Below are 23,379 nucleotides of genomic sequence, written 5' to 3' on the forward strand. Positions count from 1 at the left end.
GTGAGCATATTTCATCCATCATTGAATGAGAGGTCTCACGTGTTCATTTTGGATTTACAAGGAAAATGGGGAATTGGCACTCTCAGGAATGTTGGGACAAAATGGGGGTGGGCTGAGGAGGAGATCAGGGTGTAAATCCTCTCTGTCCACAAGGCAATGGTCATGTCCAACAACACCAGAGAATCACAGAATTGTGTAGTCTGGAAAAGACCTCTAAGATCACTGAGTACAGCCCAGCCAAATTCACCACTGAACATGTCCCCAAGTGCCACATCTGCATTTATGTTAGATCCTTGCAGGGATGGTGACTCCACCACTGCCCTGGGGAGCTGTGCCAGGGCTGGACAACCCTTTAAATGAAGAAACTTTTCATAATATTCAATTTAGCTTTCTCTGGCACAACGGTACAGAACTAACAGGTTTCTTCTGGGTTCTGGGTATTTTGGGTAAAACTCTTTCCCTAAATGAAATATGGGAAGTCCAACAAAGTTAACAGCCCCTCTCTGTTCCAGGGGGACTGTTCTGTCCCTCAAGAAGGGAAGGGGTTAAGGGACACACACAAAACCTGTGCAACAGGATACAGTTCCACAGGAGTCTGTGCAGCTGCCAGACACCGTGTGATGGAGACCTTCCTTAATCAGCACCCAAAGCTTGAACCAAAGACATCTTGTTTGCTTAGCTTGTAATTGATACACACTAGGTACCACTGGGGCCTGCAGTGCTCCTATGAATGAGTCATGAGAGGCTTCAGGAGCTCTTTTTTTCCTACTATGAGAATAAAATTAATCAGCAATGCACAGACCTCAACTCCAAGGTTTGCCCTCCTGTCCTGGAGGCCCCGAGCAGCTGCCAGTGAATTGATTCAGTGCAAATCTGGGCATGTTTGGCCACCAAAAGCTCTGCATAATTGAGGCACAGAGCGAGCCAGTGTTGGCTTCATGAATTGCTGGGCAGGGAAGCTGACAGGAAAGCATCACTGGAGCGGGGAGAGCTGCTGGCACCCACCTCTGTCTGCACCAAATTGACCCTCTGGGAGCGCAGCTCTCGCACGCAGTTGAATATATCCACCACGCCCTCGTTCTCTGCCATGTCCAGCATGATGTCAATGGCAATAAAGCACCCTGTCCTCCCAGCCCCAGCACTGCAAGAGAAACAAAACAGGAGGATCTGTGTGACCAAGGGGCTGTGGAGAGGCAGGGCTCTGTGGAGGAGAGAATAACAGCAGCACACACACTGCTATCTCCTCCTGGGAGCTGCTCCTGATCCCTGCAGGATTCATTTTTCTGTTTTAGGATTTAAGAGAATGAGGGGAGATAGTACTTCTTGAAAGGGAAGCAGAAACAAAAGCTTTGTGTTATTGAACATCAACAAAATATTGCAAAAATACTCATTATAATTTTACAGGTCAGGTCACCTGCACACCTCTCATCACACAGGGGAGAGCAGCCACTGGGTTGCAAACAGACACAATTCCAGACAGACACAATTCCCCTTCCCTGGGACTCTCTAGAAGGCATGCATACATTTACCCCAGTGGGCATGATGCAAGGAGCTCAGTCCTCTACCTCAAACATTTTTTTTTCCCTTTGGAATCCTGAGGAGTTTGGATCCTGAGGAGGGTGATTTGAAGTTACGCATTGTAAATCTCAGAGAAAGGAGCTCAGTCCTCCACCTCAAACACTTCTTTCCCTTTGGAATCCTGAGGAGTTTGGATCCTAAGGAGGGTAATTTGAAGTCATGAAGTTATGGATTGTAAATCTCAGAGAAAGGAGCTCGAGGCTGCTGGAACCCTTCAGCTCAGAGCTCCCCACTGCTTGTGAGAACGGGGCCATCTCCTGCAAAACTCTGTTGTCATCGTGTCCTCCTTCCCCTCTGGGAAATCAGCCAAGCTGCTTAGGTGTGAAGGATGGAGAGAGCAGAAGTCTCTTCACATTACTCTGAAGGAAGCAGAACTCTGCTCAAACCAGGGAAACTTCAGCTGCACTGAAAACTCCACCAGAGCCGAAAGCAAGGAGATATGAATGACCATAAATTAATGGACCAGATTAATCAACTGCTGAACAGTGAGAAGATATTTTTCATTTGCAGAATTTTAATGAATAAGTGGCATTTCCTCTCCCTTTATCTCTCAGCTTTTCAGAATTTTAACAAATAGTTTTAACAGTTCTATATTTAGAGGATCCTGGCACTTCATAAATATCGAACAGTGATATTATCCAGCCAGGCATGAGTGGGGAGAATTTGGTAATTACCACTTAAAGCAAGTCATTAAAATTCAAAATCAGATAAATAACGTAGAGGAAATGGCATTTATTCATTAAAATGGGAAAGATGAAAAATCTCTCCTTCCTTTCTTGGTGACAATGAGTCAGGTTCAGACACCTGCCAGGGCCAGCCCCATACCATGGCACCAAAGCAGCAAATTCAGGCCCTCCGCTGTAAATGAAATCTCTTCTGCCAACTCCTCAGGCTTAGCTTTACTTGATTATAAAACTGACTCAGATTATAAAACTTGCTAAAAAAAAATTTAAAAAAAAATCCAACAAAACAAAACACCCACCCAATCCAAAACTGCTTAGAAAAGATTTAATTGATTTTCCTTTTTAAAGTAGTTGTGGGATGTATTTTTTCTCTCTTTCTCAAGACACAGAGTGGGAACTAGAGGCAATTCCCTGTGGATGGAATGGATTAGGGGTGAGGTTTTGGGACGGCCAGCTCTGCACTCTAGCCTTGTGCTCAAGCCACATCTTCTTTAGCTCACACATGCCCAGAGCCCTGCAGCTGCTGCTACAAACCCAAACTGTGGTTTTGTAGAATTTGAAGTAATTTAACTCCTTTTATTTGCCAGCTGGAAGCCACTGGAATTTTGCTAGCTGGAAGTTTTTAATCTGAGATTCTCACCCAACTCCTGGGCCTTCAGGAAGCCAAGGTGCCCAAGGGCTGTCAGCCAGGCTCAGCCAGACAAATATTTCAGACCCTAAAACCATAAAATCATGGAATGGTCTGTGTTGGAATGGACCTTAAAGATGGTGTAGTTCCAACTCCCCTGCTGTGGGCAGGGACACCTTTCACCAGACCAGGTGAGGCCTTTAATGCTGACCCACTCCCATCATCTCCAACTCATGCCAGCTTGGCTCCAGATCTGCCACTTTAGGGAAGAAAAAGTGATGAGTCAAGGGGCTGAGCTAGGAATGCAAGTAAAATAGTGAAAACTATATATTTTAATTAAGAGCTTAAATGAATCAAGGGGTTAAGTTAGAAATGTAGTTAGCAAAGATCATACATTGTGATTAGAGCTTAACGAGGAAATTAATTGATACCAGGTGGGGATTGCAAGGGTCAGGAACTCACATTTTACAAAAGAACCCACTTGCCATGGCAGTTACGTCCAGATATGGACAACACTGGACAAACCAGACCAGTGAAGAGCTTTTTTTTTTTTATTTTCAGCACATCGGTCTCAGGACATTGTTCGACAATGGAGACAGGATGTTAACAGCTCGCTGATCCACAGGGAATGTCAGGGAAAGTAGAGTATTACAAGATGACATAAAACCATCTCAGTCTAGATTTCAGCCAATCATACATACAACAACACATATTGACAAGCATTCTATCTAATCTTATAAAACACACGTAATGGTAGTTAAAACAAAGACTGGTTCATAAGAGACAAAGAACAGAGCTCTATTCATGCTAACCTTCTAAAGATACACATTAAATAACCTTGTTGCCATCCATAAGCCAATTCTACAGAAGCCTATTGTTATTTGTCAGGTATGCTCCGCTGCTTGAGAAACTTTTCTGCTGTATTTGCAATGCTAACAAAACTTCAGTCCGAAGCCTATACTTTTTTAACCATTTCCTAAAAACCCTCTGACTTTATAGATTCCAACAGGGATCACTGAAACAAAGTTGGGAATGGCAGGTGCTACATGTTCATTCCAGGCCTACCTGCAGTGCACCACGATGGGTCCTGCCTCGGGGGGGTTGAGGAACTTGACCTGGCGCACGAAGCCCAGCAGCCCCGTGGCGTAGCAGGGCACGCCGTGGTCCGGCCAGCTGGTGAAGTGGAACTGCCGAATCTCCCGGATCTCATGGTAGCCTTTCTGAGGAGACAACACAGCCTCTATTTCTCTCCCATCAGACTCCAGTCGGCATATCCTGCTCCCTGCTGCCTTCCCTCGTGCAGAGGGATAACGAGCACTGAGCTCTCGCTATGCATGGAAACGTGTCCCAGGCTGCTTTTCACTCTAAAGAACATTTACAGCCAAATTCCAGCTCCCAGCGGGTAACACTCACCTGAGGGCTGGGAAGGTGGGTGCAGGTTTTCAGTTCCAACCTGTGGTCTCAGAGCTCACACCCACCTCATCAGGGTGACCTCAGCCCTAGCACTCCATGGCTGTGTTTACCCACAGCCATAAACCGCCAAAAATTCACTCTTAAATCCTCTTTGACCCATTGAAGCAAGAGCCTGGTGAATGAACATGCCAAGAGTGGGCATGCCCCAGGTAACAGCAGATTTTTTGCCACCTGCTGCCAAAAATTCTCAGTTTGAGATGCTGCTGGCAGTGAAAAGGGCAGGAGTTGGTACCCAGAACCATCTTTTCTGGAGACAGCAAGTTGTTGGTGTGTGAAAATCACATCTTTATCTGCCCTGCAAAGGGTAACCCACAACCTTGGGTCAGCTGTGTTTTATTGTACAGGAAACGTGGGTGGGATCCAGCAGCAGCTCCTCTAGCCTGTCAGATTTTGGCATTAGCATTTCTCACCAAGTTTTTCAACAATTTAATGAAATACGGAGTTGATGTATCAGAAAACTGAAACAATATTCCCACTGTGGCTGAAGTTCATTGAGCAGGAATTTTGGAAAGGCTTTAAAACCACTTACTGAGTGTTTGGAAAGTAATTCGGACAGACCTGGAATACTCTGACACTTAGACTTCCAATTTCTAATTACAAGTAACAAAATCTTCCAAATCCTGCTGGTTTGGGGATAGTTTTTATACTCTTGCTCTTATTATATTCTCATTTCTGATGAAAGGGGACCCTATCTGGCATCAGTTTAAGTGGTACCTTTTTTCCTCTGCCATTTGCCACTGTGAAACAAGGCAGTTATTATTCCTGGCATACCATCAGCTATCTGCTGCCTTTTGGATGCAGTTAAACTTTATGCACTGTGGATTCTACTTTCGTAGCTGCATCAAGATGTTCCTGTAAAATCATTTGTCCAAAAATGGAATCCCTGTCAAAAATTTGAGTTTGCCTGTCCAAACAGCACAGCTCCCACCTCCAAGAGCGTTCTGGATGTGCTTCCCAGAGTTTCTGAACACAAATGAAGTGTGTCACAAGCTCAGCTGCCTGAAGACCTCCTTACCTTTTGGACAGTGAAGGTGCGTATGACATACTCTGCCAGTGGCTCTGTCTCAATTAATGTGACTTTAATATCTCCATAGACCTCTGTGTCATCTGGCCAGTATCGAACACACTTCACCTGGGGGCAGAAGGAAAATATTGAGAGCAACTAGTTCAACTTGAGTCACAGCTGACCTACATTTTCCTCCTCTTTCAAGCCGGAGCCAATAAAAATTGGTTTTTTTTCTGGTGTGCAGAGTTGCCAAAATTAGCTGTATAAATTAGATCAAAATTCCTTTACCATTCATAGAAACCATAGGCAGGACTCTTTTTATGTTCCCTTTGTTGTCCATACAAATGCAAAGGATGCATTTAGATTTATTTTTTTAAATCTTCTTTGAATTTCCATACATGTCTGGCCCATATCAGATGTACAGAACACCTGACAGTCACCACCACCATCCCTTTTGAGAAAAATCTTTGCTACTGCTCCTGTAATTCTCACCTCTCTCTGTTTAGCCAAAGACTTTCAGTTCATGGGGATTGTGGGATACATGTTGAGACACTAAATTTGTTTGACTCTGAGCTTTCTTTATCAGATGTGGACACAAACTTGGCATTTTACCAGCTGTGACAAGCTTCAGCTAAGGCTCAAGAGAGAAATCTCCTGAGCAGGTAAACATATCCCAGCTTAGCCAGTTCTAGGAGCCATGTGCAAAACCACCAAAAAGAAATAAAAGCAGGGCTGTGAAGCTCCAGAAGGGATATTTAGGCTAACAAAGACTATCAGGTTATTAAATGCTCTAGCATGAAGAGTGGAACAATACCTAAAGCTGAAGCAATTAGCTGCAGCAAAGCAGGCTTCATGTTCCAGTTCCAGTCATAATTGAAAGGGGTTTTATAAATATTAAATATGATTAATGTAGGTTTGTTGTGGGTTTTTTGTTGTTTGAGTTTTGTTTTTTTTTTCTTTTACACAGAGGCATTTATTCAGAACTGAAGTGTCAGTAGAAGGTAAAATAGAATAAATAGTAATAAATGAACAGAAGCAGCTGGCATTCAACCATGAGATCTAAGGGAAATCAAACACAAAGCAGCTGAATTACTAATGGCTCTGAGTAAACGAGAATTTTAATTTTTCTTAGTACCAAAGCAATGGAAAGTGACAAACATCAGGACAAAATTTTTTAAGAACTCTGGTTTCTGGCTGAGAACATCTCTAAAACAAAAACCATGCTGGGAAAAGCCACCCCAGACATCCTGCCTTCTTATTTCCTGAGGTCCAGCCCACACCTTTTGATTTATCCATGTTTGGTCCCATGATGGGCTTTGGGAATTGCCTTGTGCTGACACAGGGATGTCTGCTCCAGGTCAGTGCAGGAGGGGGAATTGGTGGCTGTTTGGGAGGCCAACACTGCTGGGTGGTCCCAGGATCCACAAAAACCCCCAGGAACAGTGACCTCAGGACCTCCAGGTTTGGACTCTCATGCAAAGAGGTCTTTTGGTAGTTGGAGCACCAGTCACACATCCTCACTCCTCTGGATTTTTAGAGGAGTACTCAAATCATCAGATAAGGAATAACTGTTATGGAAGTACATTTTTCCTTCTCCTGAGGAAGGAGACAGCCTCTGAGCTAGCATAAATGTGTATAACAGTGCCAAAGCCCAGACTTACAGCAGGAACACCCTCCTTATTAGTCTAGAAGGGAAGCAGCTAAGTATTACAAAACCCAGAGTGGCTGAATTAATTCCCTTCCTGCAGGAAGCAAAAGGCATTGTGCTGCTGAGCTCTCCTGAGCAGCAGCTCTGTGTTAAAGCCAGCCCTGGTCTGGTTTCTCACATTGGCAGTGGCACCTTACCCTGCCCACCTCTACCAGGTTGGTGACCATGACAACGCTCGCAGAGTTTTCTTGCCAAATCATTCTCCAGAAATCCTTCACTGTCTCCTGCATCGGCCCTGGGGCAGGAGAGAAGACAAAAAGGACATCTCAAGAGAGTGCATGGAATGGCAATGACCCCTTCCAGCTGCTCTCCAGCCATTGTGCTGCTCCCTCAGGATCCTGCTGTCTCTCAGAGCATCCCTGTGCCATTCAGGGTTACAGACACGAACAGCCTGAGCTCTCTGGGAGGTCAGACCCTTCCTCACAGCAGCTTTTTGAGGTTCCAGCACGGTGGCAGCAGAAGGGTGGCCCCAGTAGGTAACTCTGAGTGATGGGACAAGGATGTACCCCTCACTGAAGCTGTATTAAGGCTGTGTTGTAATTCACACCTGATGCAGCACACCATTTCACAGTTCAATACTGATTGATTATGAAGAAGGAAGAAAACATGCAGAAATTTGCTCTTTCCTGAAGCTTCCCCAGAAAAAATTCAGGCTCCAACAGCCAACCAACCAGTGCCCACAAGAGGTTTGTCAGGCTAGAGACTCTCCCTGACTTTATTTCTTATCAGAAACTCTTCAGGTGACTTACAGAAGGTGATGTTCAAATGCATTTCTTACTAGCTCACCTCAAAGGCTCATCAGTCACAGCTTATTCACACTGTCCTCCTCAAGCAGGGTAAACCCAAGACCCACAGAGTCCCCTGTAAGTGTCCTTTCATATTTCATGCACAAATGACACATTCTAGGCTGTGCTGCCACCTCTAACTCTGTGGCATTTTCTATTCCTGCAGCTGAGGTTTTAACTCTGAGTGCCATAAAGATCTTGGAAAATTCTATGTCCTTCCTTATTTTGCCTATAGGTAGTAATCACATGTCCACTGAGCAGAGAGAGACACAGCTGTCCCAGGATTTTCCTGGGAAGCTGTGAGAAAGCTCAAAGAATTAAAACAATTATTATCTCAATCTCTGCACCTGGAAGGCAATCTCTGTTTGTCAAAGATGTCTGCAAGAAGGAGCTGTCCCTTCTTGACCAATAGGTGAGAGAAGATTCCTAATGGCCAGTCAGGTCTTAGGTCCACAATTGCTTCTATAAGAACTGTGAATTTCTAATAATAAAGTTCCTTTTCATGCCTTCTGATGATGGAGTCTCTGTATCACCTTTACCTGTCCCTGACACCCCTTCAATGATACCCAAATAACAAATTTTCAGGTGTTACCCAAAACAGAAGATGTCACCCCACCAAAAGCTCCTACAACAGTGTAAACCAGCAGTGGGTTTACAAATATTTAGACATACAAGAGTGAACTTGCCTTGAGTTGCAATGTAATGGCGAGGCCGATGGTACCCCTGGAAAAAAAAAAGAAAATAGATAAATGTCTGTGAAATCATAGCTCAGACAAAGCCCACCAGGGATTTGATACTTTCCAGGTGCCAACTGCTGCCCTCTGGACAGTGTATAATTATGTAATATATTATAATTAACTGGTTATGGAATGAATGAATGAATGAATGAATGAATGAACGAATGAATGAATGAAGGGGCTGGCCCTAAGAGATTTTAAATAAGGGCATCTCTTTCAGATGAATAACACAATCTCTTCTTGCCAAAGATAAGACAGGAATGGGGTAATTTTAAACAATTCCCACAAAGAAACACAAATCCTGAGTTACCTGAGGGAAACACTGAAAACAGATAGGCAAAACACTGCATCTTCTTGTTTGAAAAGAAGAAAGGTATGAATTTGTCTCTGTGAAAATTCTGAGAGTATATTTCATCTTTTCAAGAAACTATTCTAAACATTTCCTTTTGCTGTGACTTCAGAGCTGTGTTGAAGAAATGCTCATAAATTGGATCACTGTGTGTGAGACAGAGGCAGCTTTTCCAATGTCATTTTAGAACACTTTAAAAAAATTCAATCTGTTTACATACATGCCTTCTGCACCACAACTTTGTGAGTAGTTGGCAAGTCTCTGATATCAACTAATGCTATTGTGAGGGGCTGATATTGATTTCTGCATCCATCATCTAAGCCCACGTCCCACTTCTGCTGGTGGATCTGTCAAACACAGGAAATCTCCATCTGCCCAGATTGGTCAGACAAAATAAACTGGAGACTGAGAACCTTCTCCCTGTCACAACACAGCGTTTGTACAATGTTCAGCTGTCACTCATCTCGCATCCACAGCCTGTCCCTGTGTCAGAGGCACCAAATTCATAATCAGGATTGTCACAGGAGGGTTTGTCACAGGGGGATGTCCAGGAGCCTTACGTCGATGTAATTGGCGTTGATGTAGTCGGAGTGAGGGTCCCCATCCAGCAGCTGCAGTCTCACTCTTGAGTGATCATCTGAGGGAAGGAAAGGAAAAGAAGTGACAGTAACGATAAAGAGGAGTTTCTAAGTGCTCTGGTGCGTCTGCTGGCTCCTGCAAGGGGTGGAATTATGCAATGCCCTGAGCTGAAAGGGCAACTCCTGGCCTCAAGAATCCCACCATGGTAATTGAATATTGAATACTTACAACAATCAAAAATGGAATAGCATCACATGTATCCCTGCTGCTAAAAGCCCTTTTGTTTTGTGTTTAAGATGTGAGGTTTAGATCCTTAAGTTACTCATGCTCTGTATTCTGTCACCATAATCCTTATGGAGATTTGAGACAGGTCACAAATGCCACCTGGTTTGGGACAGATCTTTGCAAGGTGTATCTCCATGACAAAAACCATTTTCCTGCTTGGAAGCTCCAAGCTCCCTTGGCTTCATCTGATCTATGGAAACTGAGGCAAGAGCTAAAACTGACAAGACAAGGACATAATTAAATAGATCACGACAGAAAAGATTACTGGGAGTAAAATAGCAATGAAACTCTGCAAATAAGAAATGGAAAAAAACCCCAGAAACTGGAAGGAAATACAAATTAAATCAGAGCAACATTCCTTTATGCAACCCACAGCAGCAAAATGGCATCGAGGCAGCGTTGAAAAAAACCAACAAAATCAGAACTGTTCATCTTTTTGAGGAGATTCAAAGTTACTTTAGATAAGGCAATAAAATAGCAGAGATCAATCTTTTCATCTCCCAGCATGCTCCACAGCTCAGACGCAGAAAGGAACGACCCCAGCGGGCAGATTATGTCATGATTTTCCACCAGGGGAATATTTTGATCTTTCTGTGGAACAGCTGGTGCTGGGCTCTGTCGCAGGAGATACTCCAGAGCCAGGCTGCTGATGTGATTTGCTCTGGCAATCCCAGCCCTGGCATGCAGTTAATTGCAGAACTGCTTCTAAGGGCCAGTTGCTTGGCAGAGGCCACTGGGTTATGGGGGTCACTGCTGGCCACGCTGTGCTCGTTTTTAAATGATTTTTTAAAAGAAGTATAATATCGAGTCCATTAAGTTTATTTCCTCCCTACCAGCTCTATGGAGCATAGCTCTCAGTCAGAGCAGCATTAATGTTCAGCAGCACTTTGCAGAACACAGGCCTGAGCATGATTTACATTCAATTAAAAAGAATCATAGCAATGAAACATAAAAATATGAGGTGTGATTCTGCAGTAACTCAGTCAAAAGGGGTTTAGTCATGTCTTAATTAAATGTAGAATCAGATAATAATTGTGAAGACAGATGTGGGAGCAGTTCTGAAAACCAAGACTTGGACATATATTAAATATTCATTTGGCTGTGTAAAGGAATGATTCCACTCTGTTCAGCCATTGGGTGAGATTTACACACCTAAAAAAAAAACCACAACCACATTGCTGCATTTATCAAATCCTATATCTGCATTCAAAGAAGGTTCTGCACATAAATCCATCAAAAGCTCTGTTATATTTGTATTAATAAATATAACCTTTGTAGACACAGGGAAGGGGGAATATTTCTCTAAGTGCTGATGTTCCCAATTACCTGCACTCAAGGCAGCTGCACGAGGAGTGGAAGTAAATCATGTGGTTAGACAGACAACAAAAGAATTTATACTTAGAGCAATTCACAGAGACAGACAGAGAGCTGATTAAACCGGACATGTGGGTGAAATACAGGGAAACTCCTGCAGACAATTTCACACTTGCAATTCCAGGCAGCAAACTAAACATGTTAGGAGCCACATGGAACAACAGCAAAGAAGAAGCAAACCCTGGAGCAAATGCCTGGGAGGGGAACATTTACTGACTCCTCCCAAGAGAACACCACTGTGGAAGTGTCAACTCATTGCAGCAACATGAAATGCTGTTTGCAACAACCAAAAAATGATGAGACCAAAAATGATGAGACCAAAAGTGTCCCCAATGAGAGGGGAAAAGGATTTCAGGTTCATCTTTTAATGAGGGACACAGACAATGTCTGCAGCTGGAGAGCTCTGAATAACCCTGGAGGAAGCACCTGCCTCTCTTCATTTAATGGAGCCAAACATCAAAATTAAGTTTCAGCACTTTGTGCCACTCTTTGGACAGAAAGTTCAAGTTGGCAGGATGAAATACATCCAGGGGGAGCTGAATGGGGAAGACGTGGGAAGCAAGCTGAGGACAGCTCCATGATTTCAAACAATTATTCAGACAATAATTATGGCTAAGGAAATGATGCTCTGTAGGTGCAAAAAACTGTTGTTGGTTTGTTTTCCTTTTCCCTCCTTTTTTTAAAGTCAAATATGGGAAAACAGCATAAAGGATGAAGAAATTTAACTGAAGATTAATGCTATTTTTTTGTTGTTGTTTTTAAAAGGAGACACTCGGTTCTAATCATATTTTGGGACCAAATGAAAAATGCTTTAAGCTGAACTTTTCTTTCAGAGGACAGAATTCAAAATATTTCATTGTGTATTTTACTAAAATGAGATTAATTCCTGAGGGAGATTTATTGCTCTTCCAAGCGAGAACAGTGCAGCAGAAAAAAAAAATCTGTGTATATGTGAAGCACAGAAAATATTAATGATGTCTTAATGGTTTCTTTAACCTTGTTCCAAAGTTTAGGAGAACAGTCTGGATAAAAGTTCATAAAATAAGTTCCCTTGTAAATCGCTTTTTTCCACAAAAAAAACTTTGGGATTTGACTAAAAAAAAAAAAAAAGGCAAATTATTATGCTCTTAGTAGTAAGGATCTTGTACTTAGGGTTTTTTGCCTACAGCCTTTAAAGAGCTATTTAAAGAACAGCAAATGCATTTATTATCTCTTCTCCCAGTGGTTAAAACTTATTTCTGATTCTTCTCTTTATCCACTGGACTCCTCTAGCCAAGGACACAGAACACAGAATTCTTGGCAGACTGAAATGAAAGTGTTGCTCAACACTTCACTAAATTTATCACACATTAAATCCCTGTGTGTTGAAAATGGACTCTAAAAATATTAAAAATGAAGGGTAAACAGAAAAAAAAAAAGGAAAAGTTGCATTCAGGACCACAAAAAATAGAAAAAAACTTAACAAATGTGTAAATGGTTTTATTTCTCCCTGCTTACTCCACTCCTTCTGCTAGTTAGCAGAACTCTAAATTTATGTGAAGAGTAGTTTGACTGAAAATTGGTCTTAAAACAGACTTCAAAAATGACAAGAATTTCACTGAAAATCTCTGTGCTCCCACTTTAGCACAAAATTGTTACTGTTTTAAACTCCTGTCAAAATTCCCATTAGTGATCATTTGAAGTATCATTGCAATTTCTCCACGTCTCATTTTGACACCAGCGCTGGATTAATCTCACACAACTTTCGCCACCGAAACATTACACAGCTCATCTCGACTGCCTGCCAGGGTTCCCCGCTCAGGGGTGGAGAAACACACACAAATCTGCAGATTCACCCCAGTCCTGGGACAAAACCATGATTTATCCTCACTCTGTGCTCCCCTTTCTGCCCCCGCTGACCCTGGAGTGTGCCATGAGAGCTGGGCAACATCCAGGTGGGATGAATCACACCCTGTCAGGGCCAAATTCCTTGGATGTCACACAAATTCCATGGATGTCACACAAATTCCATGGGGTATCACACACATTCCATGGGGTATCACACACATTCCATGGATATCACAGAAATTCCATAGATATCACACAAACTCTTTGGATATCGCACAAATTCAATGGGATATCACACAAATTCAATGGATATCACACGAATTCAATGGGATGTCACATAAATTCCAAGGATATCGCACAAATTCCACGGATATCACACAAATTCCATGGGATATCACACAAATCCCATGAATATCACACAAATTCAATGGGATATCACACAAATTCCATGGGATAACACACAAATTCCATGGGATATCACACAGACGTGCAAGAGTTTAGGCACTACAAAAGAAATAATGGAATAAAAGTGCTTGGAAATTAAGGATTTCTATTCTAAATGTCAGGCACAGGCACCAGCTGTCTCTGGCAGTGCCCAAGGCCAGTCGGACAGGGCTTGGAGCAGCCTGGGACAGTGGAAGGTGTCCCTGCCATGGCAGGGGTGGAACTGGATGAGCTTTAAGGTCCCTTCCCACCCAAAGTCTGGAATTCTTTGTAGTTTTTTTAAAATTTCATTTCTTATCCCTGTCTCTGAGCAAGAGGTTCTCTCCACCTGTGTGCCAGCTGAAAGCTTCATCTCTTCCACCCCAAAATTCTCTGATTAATTCACAGTTTTCCAACCCAAAGCATATGGCAGTCAGAGAATGAAGGAAACAAAGCAAATTTCTCCACTTTCTTTTTGTCACTAGCTCTGTAGTTTTTAGTGGACCATCATGAGAATTCAAAGAGAGGAAAAGAAAGGCACAGAAAGTTCTCTCCATCAGCAGAAGGAAAACATCATCCTACCTCTTCCCATCCTCAGCTCTCATCTGAGAGCTTTTATTCTCCCACAATGTTAATGGCTCTAAATCTTGGCAAGATGGAGAGAAATCAAATAGAACCAAAGGTCCCATATAGCTTCTGGACATTTTCTCTTCTCTTGTAATAGCTTCAGCTCAACATCCCTTGCCCAACAATCACTATCTGATGCTCTTTGAAGGTCTCAATATCTGGGCCCTAAAGCAGAATTAAATAATTTTGCTTCAGCACATAAATGGGTACACTGCCTACGCTTGTCCCCTAAAGAAAATCCTGGCATCTTCACGACTCTCTTTGTTTTTACAGCTTTTATAAAAGTGCAGGAGCAAAGCTCATGGGCTCTGTTCATATAATAAAAGGTTCAAGCAGGGCAGCTTCCTTCAGCATGGTAAATCTGCAACTTCTCACCATACACAGTGGATTTCTGTGGTCATGCAGACCCCAAATCCACTTCTCAGCTTTTCCTTCCTTGCTCCAAAAACTGTTACAGATGGGAGGGAATGATGGAAAGCTGGGAAAGCTCTTTGAGTTCTGCCCCTCCTCTGCATGAACAGATCTCAGGCTGGTCTGCAGCTTTGGTTTGCAAATGTAAGAAGAAGAGCAGGTGTTGGGGCTGGCAGTGCGATCGAGGCTTTCAGAGAGAGGCACGATGTTAATGCAGCTCTGGGAGAGCAGTGAGCCAGTAAAACAGACCTGTAAGTGTGCTGTTACCCACGAGGCTGTAAAGACAAGATCTAATCTGCTGTGATTCACTGAGCAATGCTACTCATTGCAAGGGCTTACAAACCCACATTCTTACACCAGTCTCTGGAGCCCTGCTGCAGAAGTCAGATCAAAACCTGACTTTCCAATTCACTCCCCAAAAGGCAGGGGATTTGTTGTTCCAGGAGGGATAAATGGCTAAATAAATAATGTTAATTGCTACATGCAGCCTTTTACCAAATAAACTGGTAGGGGCAACCAGTGCCTGCTCTGGGTTTCATCAGCCACTACAACTGAAGTACAACAAAACAGCTCAGGGTATAACTGTGTTCCACCTCCTCTGCCCAGGCTTTTGCCCAGTTTGTACCCACAGAGCACAATTTGTAATCATGACCTGCCTGGAGGGAAGCACTGCCCTGCTATTCCTCTGCTCTTCATCCTCTGCTCTGGCTCCTGCCCTGACTCTACTCAGGGAGTTTGCCCAACTCACCCACCAGTGAGGTCTGGCTCCATGCTCAGCTGATAACTCTGAAACAATTTTACGAAATCCCAGATGAATTATATGCTCCTTCCCTAGGCATCTTTCTTTTCTTCTCCCTTCCAAGCCTTCTCAATATCACTATTGTATATTTCTAAATTCTCCTTGCCATCTTTTAAAAGAGCTCTTGTCTCCTTCTCTTCAATAAATATTTGAAGAGAAGAAAGCCCACTCCACCCTCTCAGCCCCATTCGCAAATCTTTCCCAACAGTCCTCAAACCTGAGCTCCTTTTCTGACACTTCACACCGTGCAGATTCTTGTTCCTTAGCTCTGATTACATTTTGCATTCCCTTATTCAAGTTCATCACCTCCTATCTGCACGGCTGCTGTATTTATATTTAGAGCTCAAAGCCTCGCGTCACTCTTCGTTAGACAACAATTTGTCTTTGTGAACACCTTCTCTTTAGATAACATCCCATTTATCTTCTTGATTTTGCTTCTTGAACTCCTCACATTTCACTTGGAGTTCAAGGTTTTCTTCATGACCATCTTCAACATAAATGAGATGGAAGCTTTTGCACAGTTTTACCTTTTTTCACCTCCTCTTTTGAATTATGCCAAGTGCTTCCTCAAAATCATCCAAAGAAACAAATCCTTTCATATTTCCTTCATTATATCATACCACAGCACTTCCACTTTCAATCCAGTGTCTATAGCTGGATGATTCATCTGTCTTAGACTCATTTAATGGAGTTAATTGTATGGAGAGGTGAACAGAGGCTCTGTCAGGACATCTCTCTTTGCCACTGGGACATAGAAAGCTCGAAGGGAGGTGGAGTTGAAATTAAGGGAGACAACTTCCATGCTAATTGCAACATTCCAGTACTGTCACTTCCATTTCCCACATGGATAAAGAACACTGGTGAACTTGGTGACCTGCTCACAAACCACACAAAGCCAGCAGCAGAACTGGGATCACATCAGGGCTCACAAACTTCAATCTTCATTTCCAGGTTCCTTCCTCTTTACCTGAACTGAGATGTTCTAGGTCATTCCCCCAAAATGACACATGAATCACTTATCTCAAGGCTTCAGAGAGAGGAGTAGTGATGTGTGAGGTGAGGTTTCTTTATGAAGAAGTTGGGTTTTTGGGTCAGTTGAGTTGTTGCTGTTTTAGTGCTTTTTTGGTGGTTTTGTTTTTGTTTTTGTTTTTTTTTGTGCTTTTAAAAAAAATTTTTGGTAAAATCTATCTGTTCTACAAGAAATAAATTTTTAACCCAAGAATAAATATAGTATGAAATATATCACTCAGCACGACTTAATTTTGCTCTCAGAGCATTCTATAGATTTTCCCAGTCATGAAAATCTATGGCACATTCATTTATATTCTGATTTCTTATTCTGATGGTTTCAAGCTTGGCTTCTCCAACTTGATTCAGCTCAGCAGCCCTTGAAAAGAATGAATTCTCATACCTCCTCTCCCCAGTCATTATCAGGAATAATGAAACACTGGTGAACTGCCTGGAGAGCTTCTGGAAAGCTCAGTTTTGGAGAGAAACTTTGGAAGAGGCTTCACAAATATCTGACAAAAATGAGGAAGGTGAGTTTAGTCTTGCTTTGAAGAATAAAGGTGTCTTAAATAGTTTTATGGACTCTTTCCTGCCCTGCAGTTCTGCTGTGTATTGATATTCCTGTAACACCAACAGGAACTGATCACTGAAAGAAGTAAGCCAAGACATTTTAGTGCATTTTCAGCTGCCTTATTATGATCCTGAGGCAGAAGTTAAGCTTGTCCCACCCTTCAAACCAGCTCTAGGGACCAGCAGTGACTGCTCCAGTGGTTACTGACCACAAGGAAGGAGAAAACCTGGCCTCTGAGCCACAGCTAAAAGTCTGATCCATCTGCAGCTCCTCTCTTTTGTGGCACTGGAAGCTCTGGGTTTTGTAGTGAAAATAGTCAGAAAATGGACATCATCACATAAAAAGTGACAAAAGGACTTAGCCCTTGAGCTACAAACCTAAAGCAGGATGCAAGGCAGGTAGAAAATGTGTAACATCATGCAAGGATGTTATGAAAACTAAGGATTAAAAAAACATGAAGTAAAATAAACCCCAGGAATAAACCCCAGGAATAAAGCCTGTAACAAATGGACTGAACACACTCAGAACTGCTAGCCAGCTCCTGGTGAGCTTCTCAAACACACCCTTCTCCACAGCACACAGGTAAGATCCCCCAGGATGCCTAGTTCAATGTGAATTTACACCTACAGGAGATTATGTTTCCATATCTGTTCTTGTTGCGGTTCTCGTCTTCCTTGGCCGTATCCCAGGACGCCGTCTGCCCCTCGGGGAGTGCCTGCAAAATAAACAGTAAAGGAGGGTTTAAAACACCTGGTCAATGCCTTCAGGTGGGGGAAGAGACCTAAAGAAGAGCAGGGCAAAAATAAAGGAGCTGCATAATACAGTAGCTGACCAAGGAAACACTGCTGGTGAGGAAAGGGCGCCTCCACTAATGGGAAAAGCAGAGCTCGTGCAGACCATTTGCATCTCTTGTCTTCTCCTAGCCAAGAATCATTTTCCTCCTGCTACTTCACATCTAAAAAGATCAGGGGAATTTGTTTCTGGCTGCACAGTCACAGATTAACCTCATTGCCCCTGTAGAACAAGACTTGGGGAGATTTCACTTGACTACACCTCTAAGAAAACTCAGATGTTTGAAACCCAGTGCTCAGCCTTCAATATTTAATCTGAAAATAGAGTGGTTTCATCTATTTCTGTGTTAATAATGGGTGATGCAATACAAGCCATTTGCTGGATTTCTCTGGGGAAAGATAAAGCAGCTCAGGGTTTTAGATCATGTATAAGAAAGGGAGGAAAAACAAGGTAAAGAATGTTCATGAAGCACAAGAATAAACAGCCATTTTCCTAAAATCTGCTCTTTCAGATGATGAAGGAAGAGGGAAAGGAACTGGCAGATTGCCACCCTCCCTGCAGCTCAGCCCTACAACTATTCTGCACACCCTCACATGAGCCACTTTATCCTGGAGACATGTCCAGGAGGGATTTTCAAGGTAGAGCCTGGAAAGCAGCAGTTGGAGGATGGTCCTGCCTTTCTTGGAAAAAACATGGGTGAGCAGCCCCATGTTTTGGGGGGAAAAAACATGGGTGAGCAGCCCTTTCTTGGAAAAAACATGGGTGAGCAGCCCTGAACTGTCTCTCCTCCCAGATGTACCCCCTAACACGATTCTACATCACCAAAATCATCATTGGAAGTTTTATTATTTCTGGTCCTTGGGGAATCACAGAGGGTTTATACCACAGTCGTTGTAGAGTCACATCTGCCTCAGCCAGCAGCGGGTAGTTTGACACAGCTGTGTTACAAAATGAATTTATATTCATCTTCACAAGCCACCCAGGTCTATTATGTGCCTGAATGCAATAGCAGAGAGACACAATTAGGATCTACAATGTTGGAGTTACAATTAAACTTAATATGAGCAAAGCCCTGGCAGAGCAGATCGCTGTGAATTTCCCGCAAAGGGTTCCAGGACAGAAAATGTCAGGCACTGCAGCACTGCCACGAGCTCTGCTGACAGAGACAGGGACACTGAGTTCCTATTCAAAAGCCCAGGAGAAAGAGTAATAACTCTGTAATTGGTGAGGGCTTTGATCACACATATATTTCCTTTGCAGACTGTTGTTTCCAAAGAGCAGCTCATCTTCTGAGGAAAAACACCCAACCAAGAAACTCACACACAACACAAAAAAAAAAAGCTCTGAGTGAAAGAAAAGAGGTGAAGAAGGCTCATTTTCATCTTCAAAGAGCAAGGAAAAAGGTGCCTTATTTTTCCACTAATATTGAATTACAGCAGATTGACCAGAGAATGGCAACTGTCATTAGGTGCCTAATCAGAGCTATCTGAAAAGAAAAAGAAATAAAAGAAAATCCTTTCTCATGAGTTCCACATGGGAGAAGCTATCTTGGCTAGAGAAAATGTATTCAGGTCCAATAAATCCCTTTTCAACAAACCGTATCCTTTCATTTGATTTGAACATGCAATTCTCCACTGAAATTGATGTTTTTATATTTGCTGATGGAGCCTCCGAAGGTTTAAGACTCCAGGATTTTTCATTGCATTCAATCCCACAGAAATCCCTGCTTTCCAGAGGACTGACCAGCTCTGAAGGGAGGGAGCACAGCTCTGCTTGGTGGTGAACACAAACCACCTTTGCCCCTTACATCCCCACTTTTATAAACATCAGATGAACAAACTGGAGGAACTCCATGCACAACCCGAAGAATTTGCCCATGAGATCCCCAAAAATACAGCACCAAGAACTGGAGCTACATTAAAAAGAGAGAGAAGAATATGGATTATAATTGGCTTGCATCCAGAAAATGAGGGGAATGGCTAATGCTTTGTTCCTTCAGGTTTTTATGGTGCAATAAGTATTTCTGTAATTGTGAAAAGAGTCCTGCTTCTATCTGCGTTATCATCAATGTTAAATCAGGCACTGGTATTTAATCCATTTTTCCTAGGAAATTCTCCCCCTTCTTTCTCTGACTTGGTAACAGAAGACTTTTAGTGATCAAAAAAAAATGATACTTGATTTTTAAGCTTTTTCTACTTCTAAAACTGCCTAAACTTCTCTTAGAGAAGTTTTGTGAAATCCATATTGAAATATCTTCCCACTAGTGGAATTTAGGTTACAGTGAAGCTTTTTAAGCTAAATTGATCTAAATTTTAGCTGAAATTACAAGCATAGATCTCTCAAAGTCAGCTTCATCTCAATCAAGCTTCCTAAGCACCACAGCCCAGCCATAACTGAAGTGTTCCCATTAAATTGAGGCTCACTGCAAGCCAATTTGAATTTTGGATGGATGCATTTAGTTAGTTTGCTGTTTGCTTTTTATTTAAATACAAAAAATCTAATCCTTCATTTTCACTGATCCACCTTAATGCTGCATTTTTGCTGCCAAACCCAACAACATCAATTCAAAGCCTTCCTGCTCATCCCAAAGTGTGCCATAGAGCCCTGGCCCTTCTCCTGAAGCCATTCCCTTCTCAACAGTGGTGGAAAAACTCTTCATACAAATCTGATGGGACCCAGAATTATGAATTACCTGGGCTAAAAAACATAATCTGAAAAAAAGGTATTTCAGCCACTCATTTTGCAGTGTCCCATCATAGCCCAGACCATCAGACCTATTCTTCTGGCCACGTGAGAATGTGTAGGCAGAAATCAAAGGGTTAAAGCCAGGGGTGAATTCCACTATCTGAAGGCTCTCAGCACTAAGATGTTTGGGGAAAGGAGCCACAAAATCTAAAATAACTAAACAGTCTCAGTAATGCAGCAGGAGAATGTGCATTAGTGACATCCTAAATCATAATGGAAAATGAGTCTGGATAATTAAGCCTATTATCTCCTTAGCCAGTAATTGGAGCTTGCAATAAGTCTGTGGGACTGGTCCCACAGCTCCCAACAAATCAGAGCTGGTATGTTCTGGAAAAGGGACTGGTGACATTTAAATGTGTCCTGTTTAAATGTTTATGGCTATTCCCAACCCCAAAAGGTGCCATTTACACCCAGCACCGCTGACAGATTTTTCTCCCCTGTTCCTCTTGTTTTATCACTGAACAGAAGCAGCAGCCAAAAAGGCCCAAAGTCCCACCTTGCCCTCAGGTGCAGCCCTAAAATAACACAGACAGGGAGTGCTGACAGATTCTCCCACTACTCACACCCGGTTAACACTCGTTTCACACCAGCACTCACAGCACTCACACCATCCCCTCCTGCTTCTCAGCTCCTCCTGGAGCTACCAGGAATATTTTTCTAGATGCCTTCAGCAAAACAAGCTGCCTGTGCTCACATGTGTAGGTGCAGGCATCCTTTAAACAAATATGGAATGCAATTTCCAGGTTACTCGGCGGAGATGGGAAGGCACGGAGATAAGAGATTGTCATGTGTGACTGATATGCTCTGTTCAAAGTGATTTTTCATGAGAGAAAAATTATTTGGTAACATGTCACCAAACAGGCTGCAATTTATGCTATCAATTTGCAAAGTAAGTAGAAAATCAGCTCCTTAGAAGAAGAAGAAGAAAAAAAAAGAGCATATTTGGAGGTGACACTGATATTAGTGTCTGAAAACACACTTTAAAAGAGACATCAAATTCTTTCTCGAGATTTTATCAGCTGCTCTGCAAAGCGTCTTGCAAAGCCAATTTTGCAGCTCTGTGCTCCTGCAGAAGCCAGGCTGAGCCCCCACTCAGAGCCGGCTCAAACCTCCCACCTTCCAGGAGCTCTCCTGCTCCCTGACACCCTCCCAATGCTATTTGGAGCTGAGGTGCTGCCTCCACCCCATCTCCAACCCCAAATCCCACCATGGAAAATGCCTGGTGGGACAACACAGGGGATTCGTGAGCTTGTGGCATTCTCCAGGCCGTTCCTTGTGAAGAAAGGAACTATGCAAAGCTGTGTAATGCCAGCATCCTTACATAGGTCTGCAGACAGCACTTTGTGGGGAAGGCAGAGCTCGTGGAGCTGAGAGTTGCATTGACATTTTTCATGCTAATGTGCTATTTTGATAATTACCCATGCCAGCACCAGAAAATTACATATATGCCAGCACCTGTTTTTCTTCTTGAACATCAAGAACTGGGTCTTAGGGCATCTGTAATGGAGCTCAATGCAGTTTTGGGTACTCCTCATGGAAATGGAGGCCAAGGGGGGGCTAAGTACATCTCCTCAGAGAATTATTAACCTTTTTCAATATTAAACAAAGCTCTTTATATAGGTAGTTTAATTAGCATGCTTGATTATGGGGCAAGAGTGCCTAGACCTGGTTAACATACAGCTCCAGAAACATGTGCCATGACAGTTTTTGATGCCATATGATTAAAAAAACACCCCCTGGTGAGGACCAGGAAGAGATAGGCTCCCAATTACAGCAAACCTCAGCATTGAGGACACAAACCCCAAGGACTCATCCTTGCAGGGTAGAAAAGTGAGCTGTTTTCATTAAGTAACTTATTTTCACAGCTGTTACATTATTTTTAAATAGTTTTAATGCCACTATGCATATTAATTTCTTATTGCCTTCCCACGAGCTTACTACATTCATTATAATTATCACTTGCTAGAGCTGAGTCTCACATATGTTTGATGCTATTTCCCTCTTCTGTTTTCTCTGCTCTAAATGTGTTTTCCTCTTCCAAATCATCCCCAACATCACGTCTTCTGGTCATGTGGATTATATTCCTGGTCATTCTAGGTTGCGGGGGAAGAGGTGAGGGGAAATAGGGCAGCTTTCATTTTTCCAGCATAGGTTTTACTCCTCTCCTCACATGGAGTTGATAGAGGATGTCAGTCAAGCCTATTCTGAGTCAGAGGTTTGATCATATTGGAAAATTTCACCTCCATTTAAGCTACACAAATGCCTGCCCTTGCTCTGTTATTTCATGTGATCAATTATGAGAGAGCACTTGGAGCTCCCAAAAAGCTCAGGCAAAACCCTTTCCTTTTCTCACAGCCCGGCTCACACTACTCAAGCAAAACATTGATAAGGAAGGGACTGTGGGACTGCATGTTCAGCACCTGCTGAATATTCACTGTCTGCTCTTTATGGGACAGAGGCATGAGCACAGTGTCACCCAATTACTGCTGTAGTGATCGCCTTCTCTTTGGAATTGAGGGCCTCCAAAAACTGACACTGCTGCAAAACCCTGCCCTCAAAACATCAGAAAGAACAGGAATAGGAGGGTGAATTAAGGAAAAGAAACTCTCAAAACCACCTTCTTTCCCAAGCTTCTACCCCTCATGAGTGCAACTTCCCTACTCAGTTGTGAAAAACGCCAACCACTTGTTTTTAAATTTTTAAAAGTTTCATAGTAATGAAATGGTTATAAAAATTGTAATAGAATTAGAGTAATAATAATTTGGACAATTTGAATTACAACAATATGAGACAATAGAAACAAAGAGTTAAGGACAGTCTGGGTACCTTTTTCTGGGCAACAAAAGCCTGAAAAAGGCCCTACGTTAACAGAGGATTAACCCTTAAAACAATAGCCTGTTGCACAGTTGTACACCTCATACATGATGCATAAATTCCATTCAAACACAGGATTCTGTCTGGTCAGGGTCAACTTCTTCCTCTGAATCCTGA

The 23,379-nt window shown here is 42.7% G+C and overlaps 1 protein-coding gene across 6 annotated transcripts in view; it reads right to left on the reverse strand.

Annotated features, from left to right (window-relative positions):
- The window catches only part of PTPRT (protein tyrosine phosphatase receptor type T), a 477,440-nt gene that overhangs the window by 17,946 nt on the left and 436,115 nt on the right, over positions 1-23,379 (reverse strand). For all 6 annotated transcript variants that reach the window (XM_054274915.1, XM_054274912.1, XM_054274914.1 and 3 more), the window contains 7 exons: positions 17,479-17,566; positions 9,508-9,584; positions 8,548-8,584; positions 7,214-7,311; positions 5,378-5,494; positions 3,955-4,109; positions 1,006-1,141 (listed from right to left, as the gene is read on the reverse strand). In XM_054274915.1, the coding sequence (XP_054130890.1) occupies positions 1,006-1,141; positions 3,955-4,109; positions 5,378-5,494; positions 7,214-7,311; positions 8,548-8,584; positions 9,508-9,584; positions 17,479-17,566 (708 nt within the window). The remainder of the gene's footprint in view (positions 1-1,005; positions 1,142-3,954; positions 4,110-5,377; positions 5,495-7,213; positions 7,312-8,547; positions 8,585-9,507; positions 9,585-17,478; positions 17,567-23,379) is intronic.

This window comes from Melozone crissalis, unplaced genomic scaffold (assembly GCF_028551555.1).
Source record: "Melozone crissalis strain CALT ecotype California unplaced genomic scaffold, PUWL_Pcris_2 ptg000017l_1, whole genome shotgun sequence".
Classification (NCBI taxonomy): Eukaryota; Metazoa; Chordata; class Aves; order Passeriformes; family Passerellidae; genus Melozone; species Melozone crissalis.